The 20,339-nt window shown below is 38.3% G+C and overlaps 1 protein-coding gene across 10 annotated transcripts in view; it reads left to right on the plus strand.

Annotated features, from left to right (window-relative positions):
* Nucleotides 1-20,339, plus strand: part of RPS6KC1 (ribosomal protein S6 kinase C1) — a 204,042-nt gene that overhangs the window by 36,411 nt on the left and 147,292 nt on the right. For 7 of the 10 annotated variants that reach the window (XM_086342354.1, XM_086342363.1, XM_086342355.1 and 4 more), the window contains one exon: nucleotides 13,201-13,316. The exons of the other annotated variants lie outside the window; for them this stretch is intronic. In XM_086342354.1, the coding sequence (XP_086198480.1) occupies nucleotides 13,201-13,316 (116 nt within the window). The remainder of the gene's footprint in view (nucleotides 1-13,200; nucleotides 13,317-20,339) is intronic. 10 annotated transcript variants of the gene reach the window in all.

The following is a 20,339-nucleotide window of genomic DNA, read 5'->3' on the forward strand; positions in this document are numbered from 1 at the left end:
ACATGTGTTTAACTGTAGGGGACACTGGAGGGCGCTCTGGGAGGGTCAGGTCTCTTCTCCCTCTTTGCAGTCTGCTGTGGACTGTTTTGCTTTTGCTTTTGCTGCGCTGTTGTCAGAAGCATCTGCCTCAGCCACACACCTGGAGCCCAGGCTCCTGATGAGCTTGTAGCCACAGTTAGTCGGTGGCCGTCTAGCTAAGCACTGCACGGTCTCCAGGGCTGTTGGAGAGTGGGCTTCACACACTCTCTGTCTGTGTATTTGCCCCTCAGCTGCAGCCCGCTAGCACCCTGTACCCCTCCGACAGGACACTAGACCTCCGGCCTCGTTGCCCTGCAGGCGAGCAGATTCTTGATGCTCCCCCTTCTGCATGCCAGTCTGACAGCTGCGGCCTGCCTTCCTTACCTCAGAAAGTCATTTCCTGTGGCCTTCCTTACCTCCAGCGTGTTCCCCAGGCCTTGCATGACCTTGCTTTATGCGTGGGCTCCCAGTACTGTGACTCTCTCGTTGCCCACCTGCCTGCCCTGTCCCTTCTGAAGTATGGAGGGGGTCTTTCCTGGTGACTGTGGACCAGTCCGGGGAGCCCAGCAAATGTCTCCCAATCCAGTGGCTGTAACCATACCTTTTCCAAGAGGATCTGAGATCGAACCGTGGGGAGGGCTTCCCTCTTCCAAGTTTTTTCTTCCTTGGGTACCCTGGGATATTCATTAGGATTCTCTTTTCACTTTAGAGTTTCTATTTTTCTATTGTCATGCTTAATAATTCTTTATATTAAATTTTTCCTATTCCAGTTGCTGTGTGATTTTGATCTCTTGACTGGACCCTGCTGTCTGTCTTTGATTTTAGAAGAATTCTGGGTAATCTGACGTTATCCTGTCTCCGTTAGCTCAGGGTTCTCGTGGCACAGGGATTTCTTCATTCTAATTTGATTGCAGGATCACGGTACTCCTGAGCTTCACACTTGCTTCCTCAGAATGTGCGGCAGATTTTCACAGCTCCTTGAGATTTGGGCACAAGATGCAGAGAATCTTATATAGTATAGCAACATCAGTGACATTTATGCCAGAATAAAGGGGTCATTGAAAGCTTCTTGCTACAATGCTTTAATTTTAATAAATGCTAAATATTAACAATTTATGATATATGCTGACATTTCAAAATATAAGTAATAGCAAGAAGTATCTTGGATGCATAATTAGAAAGATAAAAAAACAATTGAGGGAAGTGGGCAACTGGTCACTAGCCGTAGAACCATTAGTTCTGATGGTTCCATCCATTCATTACGTTCTTGTACTCAGCGTTAGGGGATCCACGAACTCTTGTTATTGTAGGCTGTTAACCTCTGACTGCTTGCTTTTGGTCTTTGAGTCTAGACATCCCATCGGTTCTCTACATTTCTCATGGTTTCTGTTCACAGTTACTATCCAAACCCTGTGGTTCCTTCCTTTTTTTCATGACACCTGTCCCATTTAAGGTTGTCAAGTTGTAGCTGGTTACATGCCGTAAATGTAAGACTCTACTACTGGAGTCTTCTCTGATTAATTTCAGCTTAACCCTTAATTATCTGGGGGTTTTATGAGCACATTTAATTCAAGAAACATTTTAGAAATGGGCACTGTTGTATACAGTGACTCAGCCTCTGCCTTCTCAAAAATTTAGAGTCTCATAGTTCAAGCAAGCATCATGATCCAGAAGTGCTGGATGTGGCTTTCATCCGGTCAAGTTTTTAAGTCTTGTGATTCTCTACTTTTATTATGAAGGTGCAAGTAGTGTAAAAAATTGACTATTCTGAGGAGTTTTAAGAATCATACTTCTAAAGCCACACCAACAGTTTTTTGTTTTTGTATTCTAAAAGGAAAGAAACTTCTCTTGTATTGTACCTACCTTTTCCTCCGCCTTTCCTGAGCTGTGTTGTTTAGAGACTGCTTTGTTCTTATTTACAGATGTATCTTCAGCATGTAGCACCATGCCTAACCATATATATACTTGAAAAATACAGAAATAATGAGTTAAGGTTTAAGAGCTGGACTAGTGACAGACAATGTTACCATTAAAAATCAGTCTCATGGCAGAAATTTAAAAGTTTGATTATAACTAGTATGGGGAAGGGAGAAGGCAATGGCAACCCACTCCAGTACTCTTGCCTGGAAAACCCCGTGGGAGGAGCTTCTTAGGCTGCAGTCCATGGGGTCGCTAAGAGTTGGACATGACTGAGCGGCTTCACTTTCACTTTTCACTTTCATGCATTGGAGAAGGAAATGGCAACCCACTCCGGTGTTCCTGCCTGGAGAATCCCAGAGATGGGGGAGCCTGGTGGACTGCCGTCTATGGGGTCACACAGAATCGGACACGACTGAGGTGACTTAGCAGCAGTACAGGGAAATAGATATAGGAAGGGTAGAAATTTGCATAGTTTGGGGAGGACAATTTGGAATATACCTTTTCCTGTTTTTTAGTAAATTTTACTACACATCTATTCTCTTGTCTACAGGGAGATAATTATTATTAGATATTTGGCTTCAGAATTCTCCTTTACACTCTTAAAAATTACTGAAGCTTGAAAAACTATTGTTTATGTGGTTGTAGCTATTAATATTTATCACACTAGAAGTTTAAAAATATTTTTGTACTTAGTTAAAAATGTAACATGTGAGTATTTTTATGAAAAAATTAGAGTAGTATTAGTTTACTTATATGAATCTTCAATGCCTGGATTAAAAGAAAAATACCTAATTCTCATATCTGCTTCTGGATCCAGTCTGTGGTAAAATGTGATGAAGTATATGGAGAAGGCAATGGCACCCCACTCCAGTACTCTTGCCTGGAAAATCCCATGGACAGAGGAGCCTGGTAGGCTGTAGTCCATGGGGTTTCGAAGAGTTGGACATGACTGAGCGACTTCACTTTCACTTTTCACTTTCATGGATTGGAGAAGAAAATGGCAACCCACTCCAGTATTCTTGCCTGGAGAATCCCAGGGAGGAGGGAGCCTGGTGGCCTGCCGTCTGTGGGGTCGCACAGAGTCAGACACGACTGAAGCAACTTAGCAGCAGCAGCATATGAAGAAAAATTAGGGTCACACAGATGGTGTTGTTGGAAAAGGGAGGAGTATTTTAACAGCTTTTCAGATGGTTGAAGATAACTCTTCTTCGATACACCGAAGCTTGGTAGTGGTAAATTCCTTCTTTTTTTGTTATTTAAATATAGCTGATTTACTGTATTATATTAGTTTTAGGTATACAACATAGTGATTTGATATTTTTATAGATTATACTGTAGTTGAAGTTATTATAAAATGTTGGCTATATTTTTTGTGCTGTGCCTTGCATCCTGGTATCATATTTATTTCCTACCTAGTAGTTGGTACCTCTTAATCCTCTCCCACTATATTGCCCCTCCTCTCACCCTTTTCTGTGTTGGTAACCACTAGTTTGTATCTGTGAATCTGTTTCTGTTTTGTTATACTCATTTGTTTATTTTTTAGATTCTACAAATAAGTGAAAATACACAATATTTGTCTTCCTCTGTCTTGACTAATTTCAGTAAGCATGATACCTTCCAGGAGGTCCATCTATGTTGTTACATATGGGAAAATTCTATTCTTTTCTATGGCTGGGTAGACAGCAGTCATTTCGTAAAGGCTTAGTTACATTATGGAATCTGACACTCAGTCAATGAAGCTCTGGTCCTTTGTTATATTAAAATCCATTCATCTGTCTTTGGTTTGAATGTATCTTTTACTTATGTGTGAGCTTGTGACACACATTGATCATTTGACAAGTTTTGGTTCCCTGAGTTATGCAGATTTTGCAAATGTTGGCCATTTTCATTAAATAGTATCCAAAAATGTTAACTATCACAGCAGATCTCTAAAGGAAATTTTTTAAAGTATTAGGAAGCTGTCAAGCTTATAGTGAATTGACAGCTTGAATTTCATCACTGAAAATGATGCTCCTGGTTGTTTTCTTTGAAGTGTTAGGCTCACTTTGTTTATTTTTGAGAAAATAGCTGTCAGATATCCAAGTCATAGTAGTTTATATTTTTTTTACACACAGACTTTTAAAAAGAAATGGTCTCAAGTAAGTATTGAGGTTTAATAAAGTTAATTTTTATGCTTCATCACGGACATTCTTATGTAAAACTGGCATTAAAAAAATTTAATGTGAGTGGCAGTAAGGAATATGACTATTACTAATAAGTATAGTTTGGTACCATTGTCTTGGTTCATGCCAAGAGGTCAGCAGTTTTACTGCCATTGCTTTTAGATTATCAGTGCAGATGTCCATGTGGTGAAAATGCAGCTGCTGTCTTGGTATTATTATGAAAATGGTTTTGACCTTATTGATTCTTTGAATGCCCTTGGGGGACCCCCAGCAGTCTGCGGACTACACTTTGAGAACACATAACACATGTCTGAACACATATATGTGTATACAGATGAGTGTCCTTGCAGCATTTTTTCCCCTTTACTTATTGGAGTATAATTGCTTTAGTTTGGTTAGTTTCTGCTGTACAACAATGTGAGTCAGCCATTTGTATCCATATGCCCCCTCCTTGAGTCTCCCTCCCCGCCCCTCTGCCCCCGGGTCATCACGGGGCACTGGGCTGAGCTCCCCGCGCTGCTCAGCAGCTCCCCTGCTGGCTGACTGTTTACCCATGGTAGTGTAGATACGTCAGTGCTGCTCTCTCAATTCCTGCCTCCCTCTCCTTCAGTACAAGAAAACTGAAACTGAGTTTCTCACTATATGATTGTATGGATGTGCCATACAAATTTAGACAATTATAGGATTCTGCAGCTATTTGTGATACACTGATATGAAAACATGTCCAAGATTTATTTTTAAGATAAAGAAACAAATGTTGCATAGCAGTATGTTTAGTCAGATCCCATCTGTATTTAAATAGACATACATGTTTGTGTGAAGCCGTACCTAATGTGTGCAGCCTGTGGTGGTGTGGGTGGAGGGATATTTTTGCTTTCTGCCTTACGCCTTCTGTGCTGTGGAGTTCAACTGCGCTCAAGTAGCTTGTGAGCTTGTGCAAATTAAACGATAAGCTTATCACTGGGTGCAAGGGAATGGCTTCTGGATTGGTTGAGATTCTTAACTATTATTGTCTGTTGCTAGTGGGTTATTTCCAACTTTTCTCCACATCCTTATACATTAAAGAGTGAAAGTTTCATATTAATCTTAGTAAGTAAGCAATTTATCTCTTTCAGTAACTGGTGCAGTCCATTTGTAATACTTATAGTTGCAGTGAACCCTGCAGGCAGCAGCTGTGGTTGTGTGAAGGGAAGTTTTAGTTAATCATCTATCTTTTTAGCTAGTCTCACATTTTTAGTACATGAGCCTCAGCTGCAAAAGAGTCCTGTTTGTGATTTACAGAACCATCAGATCTGTGGTTACTATTTGAGTGTTTCAGGGAAAAGAACATGCCTTTTGGAATCAGATTTAGGCCCAAATCTTCTCTCCTGCTGTTCACTAGTGGTGTGATCTTGTACAAATTAACATCTGAGCTTGTTATTGAGGAGTTAGGAATTACATCCGTTCCTGAGGATCGTATTGGTAGCGTGTGTAGCTCGGTGCTTTACGCGTATCAGCTCCTTTAGCTCTCATCTGTTGCTCGGTCTGCCCTTCCCCTAACGCACCACACTGTCCATGTAGAAGCTTCTGGTTAGCCTTTCGGGGCTCTAGTTGTCTCTTCTTCTAGGAAGTTCTCTGTTTTCTTTGGGGATAGTTGAGATGGTTGTTTCCCCCTCCGGGCTGTACATCTCACCAGTCTGGCACTTAACTCATTTTATTTTTCTCCAATTTTTTTAACTTGCAAAATTTACAGAAAAGCCTAAAGAATAATATAGTGAACAGTTTATACCTTTGGCTCAAGTTCACTGAAAAACATTTTGCCACATTTTCCTGTGTCTCCGTGTATCATTTTTTTCCTGAACCACTTGAGAATACATTGCAGATTTTGTGACATTTCATCCCTACTTCCATATTTCCCCTATTACTCAAGAAATTTAATGCTGATATAATACTGTTGTCAAATATGTAGTTAATATTCAGTTTTCTCTAGTTATTCTAAATTTTTTTTTTTTTTGCATCCAGGACCGTATCTGTAGGTTTGTTTATTTAGACTATTCCTTATGCATTTTTTTTTTGTCTGTTCATGACTTTGACATTTTTATTTGATTTTATTTTTTTTTTTTGACTTTGACATTTAAAAAAAAATATTATTTTGCTTTTGTTTTAAAAAATAACTTTATTTATTGGCTGTGCTGGGTCTTTGTTCTGACATTTTTAGAGTATTAGTTTGTAGGTTTCACAATCTTGATCTTTTTTAAGATCATAAAAAACTGTTTTTTGTTTGTTTTGTTACATCTCTCCTCACACTGTGATTTCCTGTGAGAATGGGAAAAGTAGCTCCTGACAGATATAAGGAAGAACTGGCCCGACACTCCCTATGTGTTCGACCTTGGTGTTTCTTACTAGAGTTGGCCCGGCATTCACAGCTAGGTCGTGGTGTTCTCCTGTTGAATATAAGCAGTTTCACAGAATAGGAACATTAGACAAGGGTGCTCTTTGTCTTTGGATCAAGACTAAAACAAGACCATGCTGTAATCATGTCTGAACACAGACAAAAACATGAACATTGTCAAGTCACAAAAATGATCAAGCTTCGCTTCATCCTGGCTACCATGATGACTACAGATTTTTTTTATAAATCACAGCCTTAACCTCTCTTCATTCTTCTTGCCTCATAATAAAATTTATTAAAACCATAGAATCGAAGAATTATATAGAATTAACAGAATCTTAGAATGGCTCCCACTTCCTGACAGAGCAAACAAAGCCGCACTTCTTTGCGTCTTTCCCCCAGCAGCCAACAGAAACTCAAATTCTGTAAGTCCTTTCTAACACCCTCTGAGTGAAACGCCCCAGGGTTCCCTAGAGTATACATTCTCCTTAGTCATGAAAGTGAAGTTGCTCAGTCGTGTCCAGCTCTTAGCGACCCCATGGACTACAGCCCACCAGGCCCTCCATCCATGGGATTTTCCAGGCAAGAGTACTGGAGTGGGGTGCCATTGCCTTCTCCATTAACAGCGGCTAGGCATATTATATTTACTTGGAGCTGGTATACTTGGTGACAGCCTTAGTGCCCTCGGACATGGCGTGCTTGGCCAGCTCCCCAGGTAGCAGCAAGCGCACGGTGGTCTGGATCTCCCTGGATGTGATAGTTGAGCGCTTGTTGTAATGCGCCAGGTGCCACGCCTCGCCAGCGATGCGCTCGAAAATGTTGTTGACAAAGGAGTTCATGATGCCCATGGCCTTGGACAAGATGCCGGTGTCCGGATGGACTTGCTTCAGCACCTTGTACACGTACATGGAGTAGCTCTCCTTGCGGCTGCGCTTGGGCTTCTTGCCGTCTTCTTCTGGGCCTTGGTCACAGCTTTTTTAGAGCCCTTTTTAGGGGCAGGAGCAGACTTAGCTGGTTCAGGCATGTCTATAATGACAACACCCAACAACACAGAAAGATCTTGAAAAGATCTATACATTCTCCTTACTCATAAGGAGTCTTAAACCTAACTTCTTTAACTAGAGGTATGTTCTTGGTGCTGTTGACTAGAGGAAATTCACACCTAAGAACTCGGCCTCTCCTTTTTGCCTTGTGAATGAGTTTTTAATACAGTTAGGAATTAGCACCAAGCTTCTCTGGCTAGTTTCTTACTGGTAAAGGATAACCTTTAGTTTTGTTTAACTGGTTTTTGGTTACTGACAGTTGCATTTTTAAAAAGCTGTAAATCCTGCTTTCATGAGTTGTTCTTCATAATTTAAAAAAAATTGGAGAAGATTTCAAAGACAGCTTAGAAATCAAAGAGAGAGACTGTATTTTCAGTGCTTTACCAGCTTTGTGAGAAGGTTTTGGTTTAATTTTCCTTCTGCCACTTTTAATAGCAAACCATTGTGGAGTAATTTGGAGGTGGTAGAGTGACTTAAAGATAATATATACACACTCATACACAAATAATATAGTACATAATGTGTAATACTGCATAATAAACTTCAGGAAAGATTGTTTTACATTTTCTATCATAAATTACCTATAATTTTTCTACTCTTCACAAGAAAATAAAATTTCCATTCCTGTAAATGGAAATTTAAAGGCTGTAAGAGAAGCACCTGTTCATAATTTCTCATTGTTGTTGACTTTCAAAGGAGGTTATGATGATATTAAAAGATGAACAGTTTGAGAGTAGCCCCTAGGGTGTTGTCTCCCATTAGAATTACTGTTGAATCTTGCTGCTTTTAAATTCAATTGTCAAATTAGGTGGCTTTGTGACATGTATTAGAGCCAGTAGTCATTGCATTAAAATTTATCTGCTTCTCTTTGTCTGTGCTACCAATACCGTTTTTTATTTTTGTTATTCTGAAATATCTTAGGAACAAAGAAGTGAACATGTTCTTTTATCATATTTGTTCTGATGCGAGGATTTAGTGTAATTGAACCTTTTAATGCATTAGCCTTTAATTTTGGTTGTACTCTGAAAAATGTTCTAATTCATCTCTGCTTGTCCAAGTTTAGTGGAATAGAAATGCATACATCAATAGAAATAGAACAAAAATGCACTTTTGACATGTTTATTCTACTTAGAAGTTGATATACTCACAACTTAAGCATTTAAATCTAGTTTAATAGGGAAGTGAGGTGATTCATTGATCACACTAGGATTAAAGCAGCCAAATTTTTATGTATTTGTTTCAACTAGTAAACTAGCATTTTTTTAGGATGTCATCAAATGTGGGGAAGTTTTTCATTTATCAGTTCAGTTCAGTCAGTCACTCAGTCGTGTCCGACTCTTTGTGACCCCATGAATCGCAGCACGCCAGGCCTCCCTGTCCATCACCAACTCCCGGAGTACACCCAGACTCATGTCCACTGAGTCAGTGATGCCATCCAGCCATCTCATCCTCTGTCGTCCCCTTCTCCTCTTGCCCCCAATCCCTCCCAGCATCAGAGTCTTTTCCAGTAAGTCAACTCTTCGCATGAGGTGGCCAAAGTACTGGAGTTTCAGCTTCAGCATCATTCCTTCCAAAGAAATCCCAGGGCTGATCTCCTTCAGAATGGACTGGTTGGATCTCCTTGCAATCCAAGGGACTCTCAAGAGTCTTCTCCAACACCACAGTTCAAAAGCATCAGTTCTTCGGTGCTCAGCCTTCTTCACAGTCCAACTCTCACAATCATACCTGACCACAGGAAAAACCATAGGCTTGACTAGACAAACCTTTGTTGGCAAAGTAATGTCTCTGCTTTTGAATATGCTATCTAGGTTGGTCATAACTTTCCTTCCAAGGAGTAAGTGTCTTTTAATTTCATGGCTGCAGTCACCATCTGCAGTGATTTTGGAGCCCAGAAAAATAAAGTCTGACACTGTTTCCACTGTTTCCCTGTCTATTTCCCATGAAGTGGTGGGACCGGATGCCATGATCTTAGTTTTCTGAATGTTGAGCTTTAAGCCAACTTTTTCACTCTCCACTTTCACTTTCATCAAGAGGCTTTTTAGTTCCTCTTTACTTTCTGCCACAACAAATTATTAGTTCATTTAAAGATAATATTGGGTGGTTTTGTGGGTTGAAACATAATATAATGTGTGCATTTTCTGGATTTCTGTTCTAAGATTACGGATGCTCACACAATTACTACTACTATATTTATAGGTACTGCAGTTTGCTTTTTTGTTTAAAGGATAAATATGCTGGACAATAATCATAAGCACCGATGAATACTCAAATTCTTATTTAGGCAAAAGAAGGGATAATGGACATTTTTAGCTGTCATTTTCACCTATTTGGCCAATGTTTTTTTTCCCCCAGGATAAATATCTTAGGTTGTTTCAGGCCAGAGAATTTGTGCTACATGTTATAGCTCTCAGAAGCTTGTTTCCAGCTAATATTGTTGATAGGTAAGCTAGCAGTGTCACTTTAGGCGTGTTTTTGTCATTGGAAGAATGTAATGTAGTTGTTGAGTGTGAACTGGAAACTAGTAGATTTAGCATAATAGGTAATATTAGTTTTGGTTTCTCATGGCTAATGCTCTGGATGTAGCCTCAGGCAACGTGGCTCCAGAGCGATCAGGAATCCAAGCTCCTTCCTGCCTTGTTCTGTCTTGTTTTTAACCTCCTACATCCTAGTCCTTCCTGGAAGGGGAAAAGGAGATAGAATGAAGAGGAGAAGTGGGAGAAGGAGGGTGTATAGCAGTTATCTCTTAAAGAGATTTCTGGTAAGCTGCAAAATAAATTTCATTTATATTATTGGCCAGCATTTATTCCACAGGTAACCTCAAGGCAAGCTGGAAATTACCGTCTATTTCCACCCCTCCACACCACCCCCCGCCCGCCCACAGCTTCTCAGATAGCTCAGTGGTCAAGAACAATGACAGTGAAGTCACTCAGTCGAGTCCGACTCTTAGTGATCCCATGGACTGGAGCCTACCACACTCCTCCGTCCGTGGGATTTTCCAGGCAAGAGTACTGGAGTAGGTTGCCATTTCTTCTCCAGAGGGTCTTCCCGACCCAGGGATCGAACCTGGGTCTCCTGCATTGTACGCAGATGCTTTACCATCTGAGCCACCAGGGAGGTGGTCAAGAATGGGCCTACCAGTGCTGGAGACGTAGGAGATGTGGGTTTAATCCCTATGTTGGGAGGATCCCCTGGAGAAGGAAATGGCAACCCACTCTAGTATTCTTGTCTGGAAAATTCCGTGGACAGAGTTTTTAAGTTTTTATTATTTACTCATACAGTCAACAAAAATATTTTAGCCTGTTCTATATACTGGACACTATGATGGTACTTGAAGGTTTAAAGAAACCATGATTGGTTTATTAAGAGCTTACTATGTACTTGATGAGGAGGGCATGGCAACCCACTTCAGTGTTCTTGCCTAGAGAAACCCATGGACAGAGGAAGCTGGCAGCTACAGTCCATGGGGTCACAGAGTTGAACACGACTGAAGTGACTGTGCATGCATGCATGTGCTTGATATGGACTATTCATTTTGAGTACATTGTTCATTTTATTCATTTTGTAAATTAGGACGTCATCAGCCTAAATTTTATAACTACCAAATGAGAGAGCAAGTAGTTTGAACCCAGGTCTGTCTCTCAAACCGTTTCTTTCGGTTGTCATTAAGTAGATGTTTCATTAGACTTGAGTCACATTGAGCTGAGGCATTTAATTGTTCAGTTTCAAATTCTTGCCTTGGGTAGTATAACTAGGAGTCTTTCTTTTTTTTAAGGTTGACTCGTGTTTTTGTTGGAGAAGGCAATTGCAACCCACTCCAATACTCTTGCCTGGAAAATCCCATGGACGGAGGAGCCTGGTAGGCTGCAGCCCATGGGGTCGAGAAGAGTCGGACACAACTGAGCGATTTCACTTTCACTTTTCACTTTCATGCATTGGAGAAGGAAATGGCAACCCACTCCAGTGTTCTTGCCTGGAGAATCCCAGGGACAGCGGAGCCTGGTGGGCTGCCGTCTATGGGGTCACACAGAGTTGGACACGACTGAAGCGACTTAGCAGCAGCAGCAGCGTTTTTGTGATCATACTACCTTGCTTATTTACACTTCATAGACTAATAAAAACCTGTTCATTTTCTATATAACTATTTCTATTGTTTTATATATATATATAACCATTTCTGTTGTTATATATATATATACACACACACCCATTTCTGTTGTTATATATATATAACCATTTCTATTCTATTTCTGTTTAAAAACCTGTTCACTTTCTGTTGTTAACCATTTTAAGGTGATGTCATGATTAAAATCAACAAGCTTGAACCTCAGTTATTTTCCACAAAGTCTGGTTGTTAAGTTTGTCAGCTGGGAGATAGTATAATCTTACATGTAAGTGCTGGTTTTAAAGTATGTTGGATTAGATGTGTGTGATGTTTCCTAGGTTAGAACATTTTTTTTTTTTTTTTGTAATTCTGTGCTCTCACAATAGAGTTGAGCATTTTGAAACAAATTTCCCTATAAACAATAGGGAGAGTAGAGATTTGGCACAAATTTAGTTAACATACCAAAATTTAATCATTAATTGTGTTTCTGAGTGAGTGGAAAACATATGTGATATTTTAAAAAGTTGCTAAAAAATAGATTTCCTTACTTTATTGTTATATTAAGTACTTAGTAAGCTACTGGAAAAAGTGTGGCAGTGTAAAACTGACTTCTTTCCTCTCTGTACTCTCGGATGTACAGTGTTTAATCCTTTGACTAAAGCAACTGAGGGCTCTGTTCTAATCTTTCTGTTTCTTTCTTCCCTTTCATTCATTTGCGGCTCTGTGATAATTGCAAAGAAGTTGATTTATTTCCAGTAAGTTGTGGTGCCTATAACTAAGAATCTCTTTATGCCTCTGTTTTCATTAACATTTTTCAAAGCCAGTCAAGTATGGGATGTGTTACTCTTTTGATTTTGTAGTTTTTTAAACCTAAATCGCAATCAGTATGATGCATGGCGTGTGAAAAATGCCAACTGGTAATCTTATCCGAGAGTAGTACAAAATGCTCATATTTGAAAATGTCTTATCAGCATTCAAATTGTATATATCATTAAAAAAATTTCTATGAAAACCACCTTTCAATCACCTTGTAAACCAGAGCTGACTGCCATGCGGGTTCTCTGTTTTCTCGCAAGCATGCTTTATGTTCACTGACAGCATCGCACGTGGAAATTGGCTTGAAAGCTTTTTGCTTCAAGCTGAGGTGTTTGACCCCACTGCCATACAGATGTTCTCATAATTTCCTCTCTTCAACTCCTTTTATAAATCAAAAAGGAGTGGGAAAGGGAAAATGATATGAGTAATTGCAGTATTAAATTACTGTAGAAAACTGAGTTCTTTATAATTCTCTCTTCAACTTGAGTTTCAAATTGCCAGCTTCTTAAATGGTAAGTTTTTTGTATTGACAGTCTTTAGATTATGACAGCACTGTTTATTGGCTAGTTGACACCTCTGCCTCCCGTGTTATCAGAAACGTTACTCTTCCCTGGTGGGAGCACAAGTGATTCCAGGTACGGAGACTAGATTTGACTTCAGAAGACTGCGTGATGACCACAGCAGACAGCTTTCTCATTGTGAAGCTCAACTGTTGCAAACTAGCTTTGATCTTTCTTTCCTTCAGTGTTGACTCTTATTTAATTCCAGGACGATTTGATGAAACTGTTATTGAAGAGAGGAGGCAGTGTGCTGAAGATCTGCTGCAGTTCTCTGCCAACATTCCTGCCCTTTATAACAGTAAACAGCTTGAAGATTTTTTCAAGGTTTGGTGTTCTTTCTGGAATATTTTGTATCTTTTTTTTTTTTTTTTATCTTATTAAATGTCTTTATTTTCTGATTTGTAGTAAAGCAAGATTTAAGTTTTTTTTTTCTCCCCCAAACAAAATGTCATTTACTTTTAAATTTCATTATTCAGTAAAATAACTAGAAGTTAATAGTAAATAACAGTGTCTGGCATGTCTTCTATTTCTCTTGTGGAAATGTGTAGAGTTTGTGATTCACCAATTTAAGAAAATTGTTGCAGAGGGCTTAGAGCTTATCTAATTCATCATAATTGAAAAAATTAAAACATTTAAATACCATGAAACTCCAGTAGTTATCTTCACTTTTTGAGGTTTCTTTCAGTAAGAGACTTCTTTTGGGGACAGAAACCACTGTAAGTCCATATTAAATTTGTTCTAATTAGACTAATTTGTATAAAGATAGAACAAAAATAGTTCGTGTACAACTTTAAGAGGTAGTCTAGTTCAAACTGTATTACCAGAGATCTTTGGATATTAGTATTTTAAGTTTCTTGACATGAGATGCCTTCATTCTGAGTTCATTATCATTTTTACTAATAATATTCTAGTTTATTATGTATTGAATTTTTGCTAGTTGTCGGTTAATATCAATGTCTTTATTCAATATTAATGTCTTAATTTTTCTGTTACATTTAGCTTTCTAGACTAAAGCTATATGATTGTGCCATAATTATTTTTTCCCTTCTTTAACTAAAAATCTACTCAGTTGTATAAATGTAATTTCTTAGAACATGCAGCCAGCAAGGTATATGAGGATCTTACAAAAGAATATTATCTACAAAAGGAATTTATTTTTTATGGTCTATTTTAGTTTGCTAAAGGAAGTGGATCTTTTGAAAGACATTACAAACTTGTGATTTAGAAATAATAGTAGAAAAGTTTGTGGTAATAAGATTCTTGCTGATTGACTTTGTTGCTTAATTTTTCATTACTCTGCAAACTGGGCTGAGATGATGAATTGGCTTCTGCTTATGACCTAATGCATATATTTAGGATAAAAGACCAAATCAAATTGATACAGTATTAGCTGTTTGCTAAATACAGCTGTTTCTGTATGGCAGGGAATCTGTGCTTATAGAAAAAGACAGCATTATTAAGCAAGAAGAATATTGCTTTATAGAAATTATGAAAGGCAATCTTGCAAATTAACACATGCTGCTGCTGCTGCTAAGTCGCTTCATTTGTGTCCAATTCTGTGCAACCCCATAGACGGCAGCCCACCAGGCTCCCCCGTCCCTGGGATTCTCCAGGCAAGAACACTGGAGTGGGTTGCCATTTCCTTCTCCAATGCATTAAAGTGAAAAGTGAAAGTGAAGTCGCTCAGTCATGTCCGACTCTTAGCGACCCATGGGCTGCAGCCTACCAGGCTCCTCCATCCATGGGATTGTCCAGACAAGAGTATTGGAGTGGGGTGCCATTGCCTTCTCCTATACCAAGGGCTAAAAAAAGAATATAGAGATCAGATCGTAGATTTTGAATAACTTAAATAAAATAAAAGCTGTTCATTCTGTTTCTTTTGGATCTGGGAATTCCTCATTGTAACTGTTGCTGAAAGATACTTATTTTTGGGTTATGTGAAATGAGAAACAGAAGAGGAAGAAAAAATTGGGCAGTTTAAGAAAGGTCAAGCTAGTCTTGGAGAATATCTTGGAAATATCCTAAGCAGTGTGTTTGGTGGGAGAAGTATACTGATTTAATATCCTAACAGTGATGCTTAGTTTCTTAATGTAGAGATGAGTAAATATGGTCTTAGAAGGTTGTTTGACTCCCAAGTAAGCAACAAAGCAAAACTCACCATGTTATCTTGTTTGTCTCACACAACAAAGTTTTTTTTTTTCATATATGTACATATTTTAAAATCATAGTTGATTTACAATATTATGTAAGTTTCAGGTATACAGTATAGTGGTTCACAATTTTAAAGGTTGTACCCTATTAATAGTTACTGTAAAATACTGGCTATATTCCCTGTGCTGTACAGTATATCCTGGTACCTCTTAGTCCCCTACTCCTATTTTGCTCTTCAGCTTTTCTCTCTTCCCAGTTGTAACCACTAGTTTCTCATTGAGTCTGTTTCCTTTTTTTGTTTTATTCATTAGTTTGTTTTTTACATTCCACATATAAGTGATATCAAACAGTATTTGTCTTTCTCTGACTGACTTTTTTCACCAAACATGACACCCTCTGAGTCCATGCATTGTTGTTGCAGATGGCAAAATTTCATTATTGGGGAATGTAAAATGGTAAAAATCACTTTGGAAAACAGTTTCTTAAAAACATAAACTTCTGTTGATCTGTGTGCCTGTTCTTTTCTAATACCATACTGTCTTGATTATTGTAGCTTTATAATAAGTTTTGAAATGAAAAAGTGTAAGTTATCCCACTTTATTTGTATTTTTTCTGAGTTATTACAGCAGTTTTGATTCTTCTGAATTTTCATAAAATGTTTTAACATCAGTTTGTCCATGTGAGCACAAAATTCTGATGAAATTTTGATTGGAATTATATTAAGTATACAGTTCAATTTGGGGAGAATTGTTATCTTAATATAATCTGTGAACATGAAATAACTCACCATTTATTTAGGTATTCTTTAATTTATCTCAGCACTGTTTGTGATTTTCCTGTATAAGGTACTTTTTTTGTACCTTATACAAATTTAATATAAAATATTTTATTCTTATGATGCTATTATGAATGGAATTGTTCTTTCATTTAGCCTTGTGCTTTAAAGGTTTATCCATGTTATAGCCAGTATCCATTAATTCCTTAATTTATTTTTAAATACTAATTATAATTTTCCCTGTGTGGATCCATAGATATACCACATTTTGTTTATCTGTTCATCAAGTTGATGCCCATATGGGTTGTTGTCTTCTTTGACTACTATGAATGATGGCTGTTAGGAATATTGGCATATAAGTTTTTATGTGGACATTTTTTGTTTCTCTTAGGTATATACTTAGGAATGGAATTGATGTGGAAGATTTTAAATTCTAATTCAGTTTATTTTCTTGTATCAGATCAGATCAGTCGCTCAGTCGTGTCTGACTCTTTGCGACTCCATGAATTGCAGCACGCCAGGCCTCCCTGTCCATCACCAACTCCTGGAGTTCACTGAGACTCACATCCATCGAGTCAGTGATGCCATCCAGCCATCTCATCCTCTGTCGTCTCCTTCTCCTCCTGCCCCCAATCCCTCCCAGCATCAGAGTCTTTTCCAATGAGTCAACTCTTCGCATGAGGTGGCCAAAGTACTGGAGTTTCAGCTTCAGCATCATTCCTTCCAAAGAAATCCCAGGGCTGATGTCCTTCAGAATGGACTGGTTGGATCTCCTTGCAGTCCAAAGGACTCTCAAGAGTCTTCTCCAACACCACAGTTCAAAAGCATCAGTTCTTCGGTGCTCAGCCTTCTTCACAGTCCAACTCTCACATCCATACATGACCACAGGAAAAACCATAGCCTTGACTAGACAAACCTTTGTTGGCAAAGTAATGTCTCTGCTTTTGAATATGCTATCTAGGTTGGTCATAACTTTCCTTCCAAGGAGTAAGTGTCTTTTAATTTCATGGCTGCAGTCACCGTCTGCAGTGATTTTGGAGCCCAGAAAAATAAAGTCTGACACTGTTTCCACTGTTTCCCCATGTATTTCCCATGAAGTGGTGGGACCGGATGCCATGATCTTCATTTTCTCAATGTTGAGCTTTAAGCCAACTTTTTCACTCTCCACTTTCACTTTCATCAAGAGGCTTTTGAGTTCCTCTTCACTTTCTGCCATAAGGGTGGTGTCATCTGCATATCTGAGGTTATTAATATTTCTCCTGGCAATCTTGATTCCAGCTTGTGTTTCTTCCAGTCCAGTGTTTCTCATGATGTACTCTGCATATAAGTTAAATAAACAGGGTGACAATATACAGCCTTGATGAACTCCTTTTCCTATTTGGAACCAGTCTGTTGTTCCATGTCCAGTTCTAACTGTTGTTTCCTGACCTGCATACAAATTTCTCAAGAGGCAGATCAGGTGTTCTGGTATTCCCATCTCTTTCAGAATTTTCCACAGTTTATTGTGATCCACACAGTGAAAGGCTTTGGCATGGTCAATAAAGCAGAAATAGATGTTTTTCTGAAACTCTCTTGCTTTTTCCATGATCCAGCGGATGTTGACAATTTGGTCTCTGGTTCCTCTGTGTTTTCTAAAACCAGCTTGAACATCAGGAAGTTCACGGTTCACATATTGCTGAAGTCTGGCTTGGAGAATTTTAAGTATTACTTTACCAGCGTGTGAGATGAGTGCAATTGTGCGGTAGTTTGAGCATTCTTTGGCATTACCTTTCTCTCTTTTTGCTTGATACTTGGTACAGCTTGGTAACTTGTGTTTTACTAGGAGTTTTCATTTGAATTCTGTAATTTGTTCATGCTGTTCACTTATAATGTTTCTAACTGCTATAGGAATGGTAGTGATATCCCCTCTTTCATTCATAATTTTGGTAATTTGTGTCTATTTTTTCTTGACCCATTTAGCTAACAGTTTGGTATTTTTGTTGATCTTTTCAAAGGATCGACTTGGTTTCACTGATTTTTTTTCCCCTGTATTTTTCTATTTTGTTTTACTGATCTCTGTTCTAAACTATATTTCCTTCCTTTTGCATGCTTTGGATTTACTTTGCTCTTTATCTGATTCTTTAATTCCTTAAATTGAAAGCTTTAGTTATTGATTTGAGATGGTTTTTCTTGTCTGACATAGGCATTTACAGCTATAAATTTCCCTCTTAGCACTGTTTGAGCCTCATAAGTTTTTGTTTTATTTTCACTTTTACTCAGTTTAAAGTATTTTCTGATTCCTTTTATGATTTTTCTGTTGACCCATTGGTTATTTGGAGATGTGTTCAATTTCCAAATGCTTGTGGATTTCTTAAAGTTTCATCTGTTACTGATTTCTAATTTTGTTTTCTTGTGGTTGTGATCAGAAAATATACATTGTATGATTTCAGACCTTTTAAATGTATTGAGACATGATTTATTTCCTAGCATGTGCTCTACCCTGGAGAATGTTACATGTTGACATATTCTGTTATCAGGCAGAGTTACATTTATTAATTCAGGTGGAGTAAATATTAAGTCACTTTGGTTGATAGTATTGTCTTCATTATCCTTGCTGATTTTCCGTCTAGTTGTTCTAGCAATTATTGAGATTGAGGTATTGAAGTCTCTAATTACTGTCGAATTTTCTATTTTTCTTTTCAGTTATGTTGATTTTTACTTTATTTTGGGCCTTTTTTGGCGTGTGCATGTATGTTTAGAATTTTTCTGTCTTCCTGATGAAATGATTTACTTAATCTTACAAAATGTCCCTCTTCTAGTAATGTTTATTGTCTTAAAGTCTGTTTTGTGTGATTTTGATACAGGCAGTCTAGGTTTCTTACAATCTGCATGTACTTTTCTTTTAAATTTTGCTTTCAATCTGTTTGTATAACTGAATCTAAAGAGTACTCTTACATGCACTATATATAGTTTGACCCTATTTTTTTAATCTAGTCTGAGAACTGCTGTTGTTGATGTGGTATTTAGTCTTTTTGTATTCAATTATTGATAAGACTGAATTTTTGTCTGTCATTTGCTATTTGTTGTATGTCATACATATTTTTTGTTTTTTCGTTTCTACTTTATGCCACCGTTTGTATTGAATAGGTATTGTTTATTGTACCACTTAAATTCTTTTTTTTCTGTGTGTGCTTTTATTTAGAAAACACTTACTTGTTTGGCTGCACCACGTCTTAGTTGTGGCGCACAGGCTCAGTAGTTCCGGCCTGGGCCTAGTTGCTCTGCCACCTGTGGGGTCTTAGCTCCCCCACCAGGTTTTGAACCCAGGTCCCCTGTGTTGCAGGGCAGGTTCTTAACCACTGGCCACCAGTGAAGTCCCTTATGTATGTGCTTTTAAAAGTTATATTCTTACTGTTTGCTCTAGGGATTAATGTATGCATTTTAATTTATGACAATTTACTTGAGAAGAATGCTACATTCTAGTAAAGTAGAGCTTTATGGTGCAGACTTGCTCTATTTACTCCTTATTTTTTATTATTATCATCATAGACAGCATATTAAAAAGCGGAGACATTGCTTTGCCGACAAAGGTCCATCTAGTCAAAGCTATGGTTTTTCCAGTAGTCATGTATGGATGTGGGAGTTGGACTATAAAGAAAGCTGAGCGCTGAAGAATTGATGCTTTTGAACTGTTGTGTTGGAGAAGACTTTTAAAGAGTCCCTTGGACTGCAGGGAGATCCAACCAGTCCTTCCTAAAGGAAATCAGTCCTGAATATTCATTCGAAGGACTGATGCTGAAGCCAATACTTTGGCCACCTGATGCAAAGAACTGACTCATTGGAAAAGACTCCAATGCTGGGAAAAATTGAAGGTGGGAGAAGGGACGGCAGTGGATAAGATGGTTGGATGGCATCACCGGCTCAATGGACATGAGTTTGAGCAAGCTCTGGGAGTTGGTGATAGGGAAGCCTGGCGTACTGCAGCCCTTAGGGTCGCAAAGAGTCGGACTGAGTGACTGGACTGAACTGATACCTCATATATAAACAGAACAATACCGTGTTACAGTGTCTTTTTAAAAAGTTCAGGGAGGAAAAAATAAGACCACATACATATGTAGTCTTTGTACTTGCCCTGTTTCTCTCTCTCTCTCTGTCTTTTTTTTTTTTTTTGGTGTTATTTATTTGTCTAGGTGGATTGGAATTACCATATGTTATTCTTTTCTTTCAGCTTGGAGGACTGTAGTTTTCTTTTGTGTGTATAAGGCAGATTTGCTAGTAATAGAGTCTCTAGTCCTTATCTGGAAATGTTTTTATTTCCCCATCTTTTTTAAAATTTTAAGAATAATACATTAGCTTTGACATACAACTATATAATAATCTCAGTTTTAAATGTAAAGAAACAGATCCTTACAGGACCAAAGTAACCCCTGGGCCATGAGATT

Source organism: Bos grunniens, chromosome 16, assembly GCF_055505025.1.
Source record: "Bos grunniens cultivar Pamir isolate PY7600 chromosome 16, Bosgru_T2T1.0, whole genome shotgun sequence".
Lineage (NCBI taxonomy): Eukaryota > Metazoa > Chordata > Mammalia > Artiodactyla > Bovidae > Bos > Bos grunniens.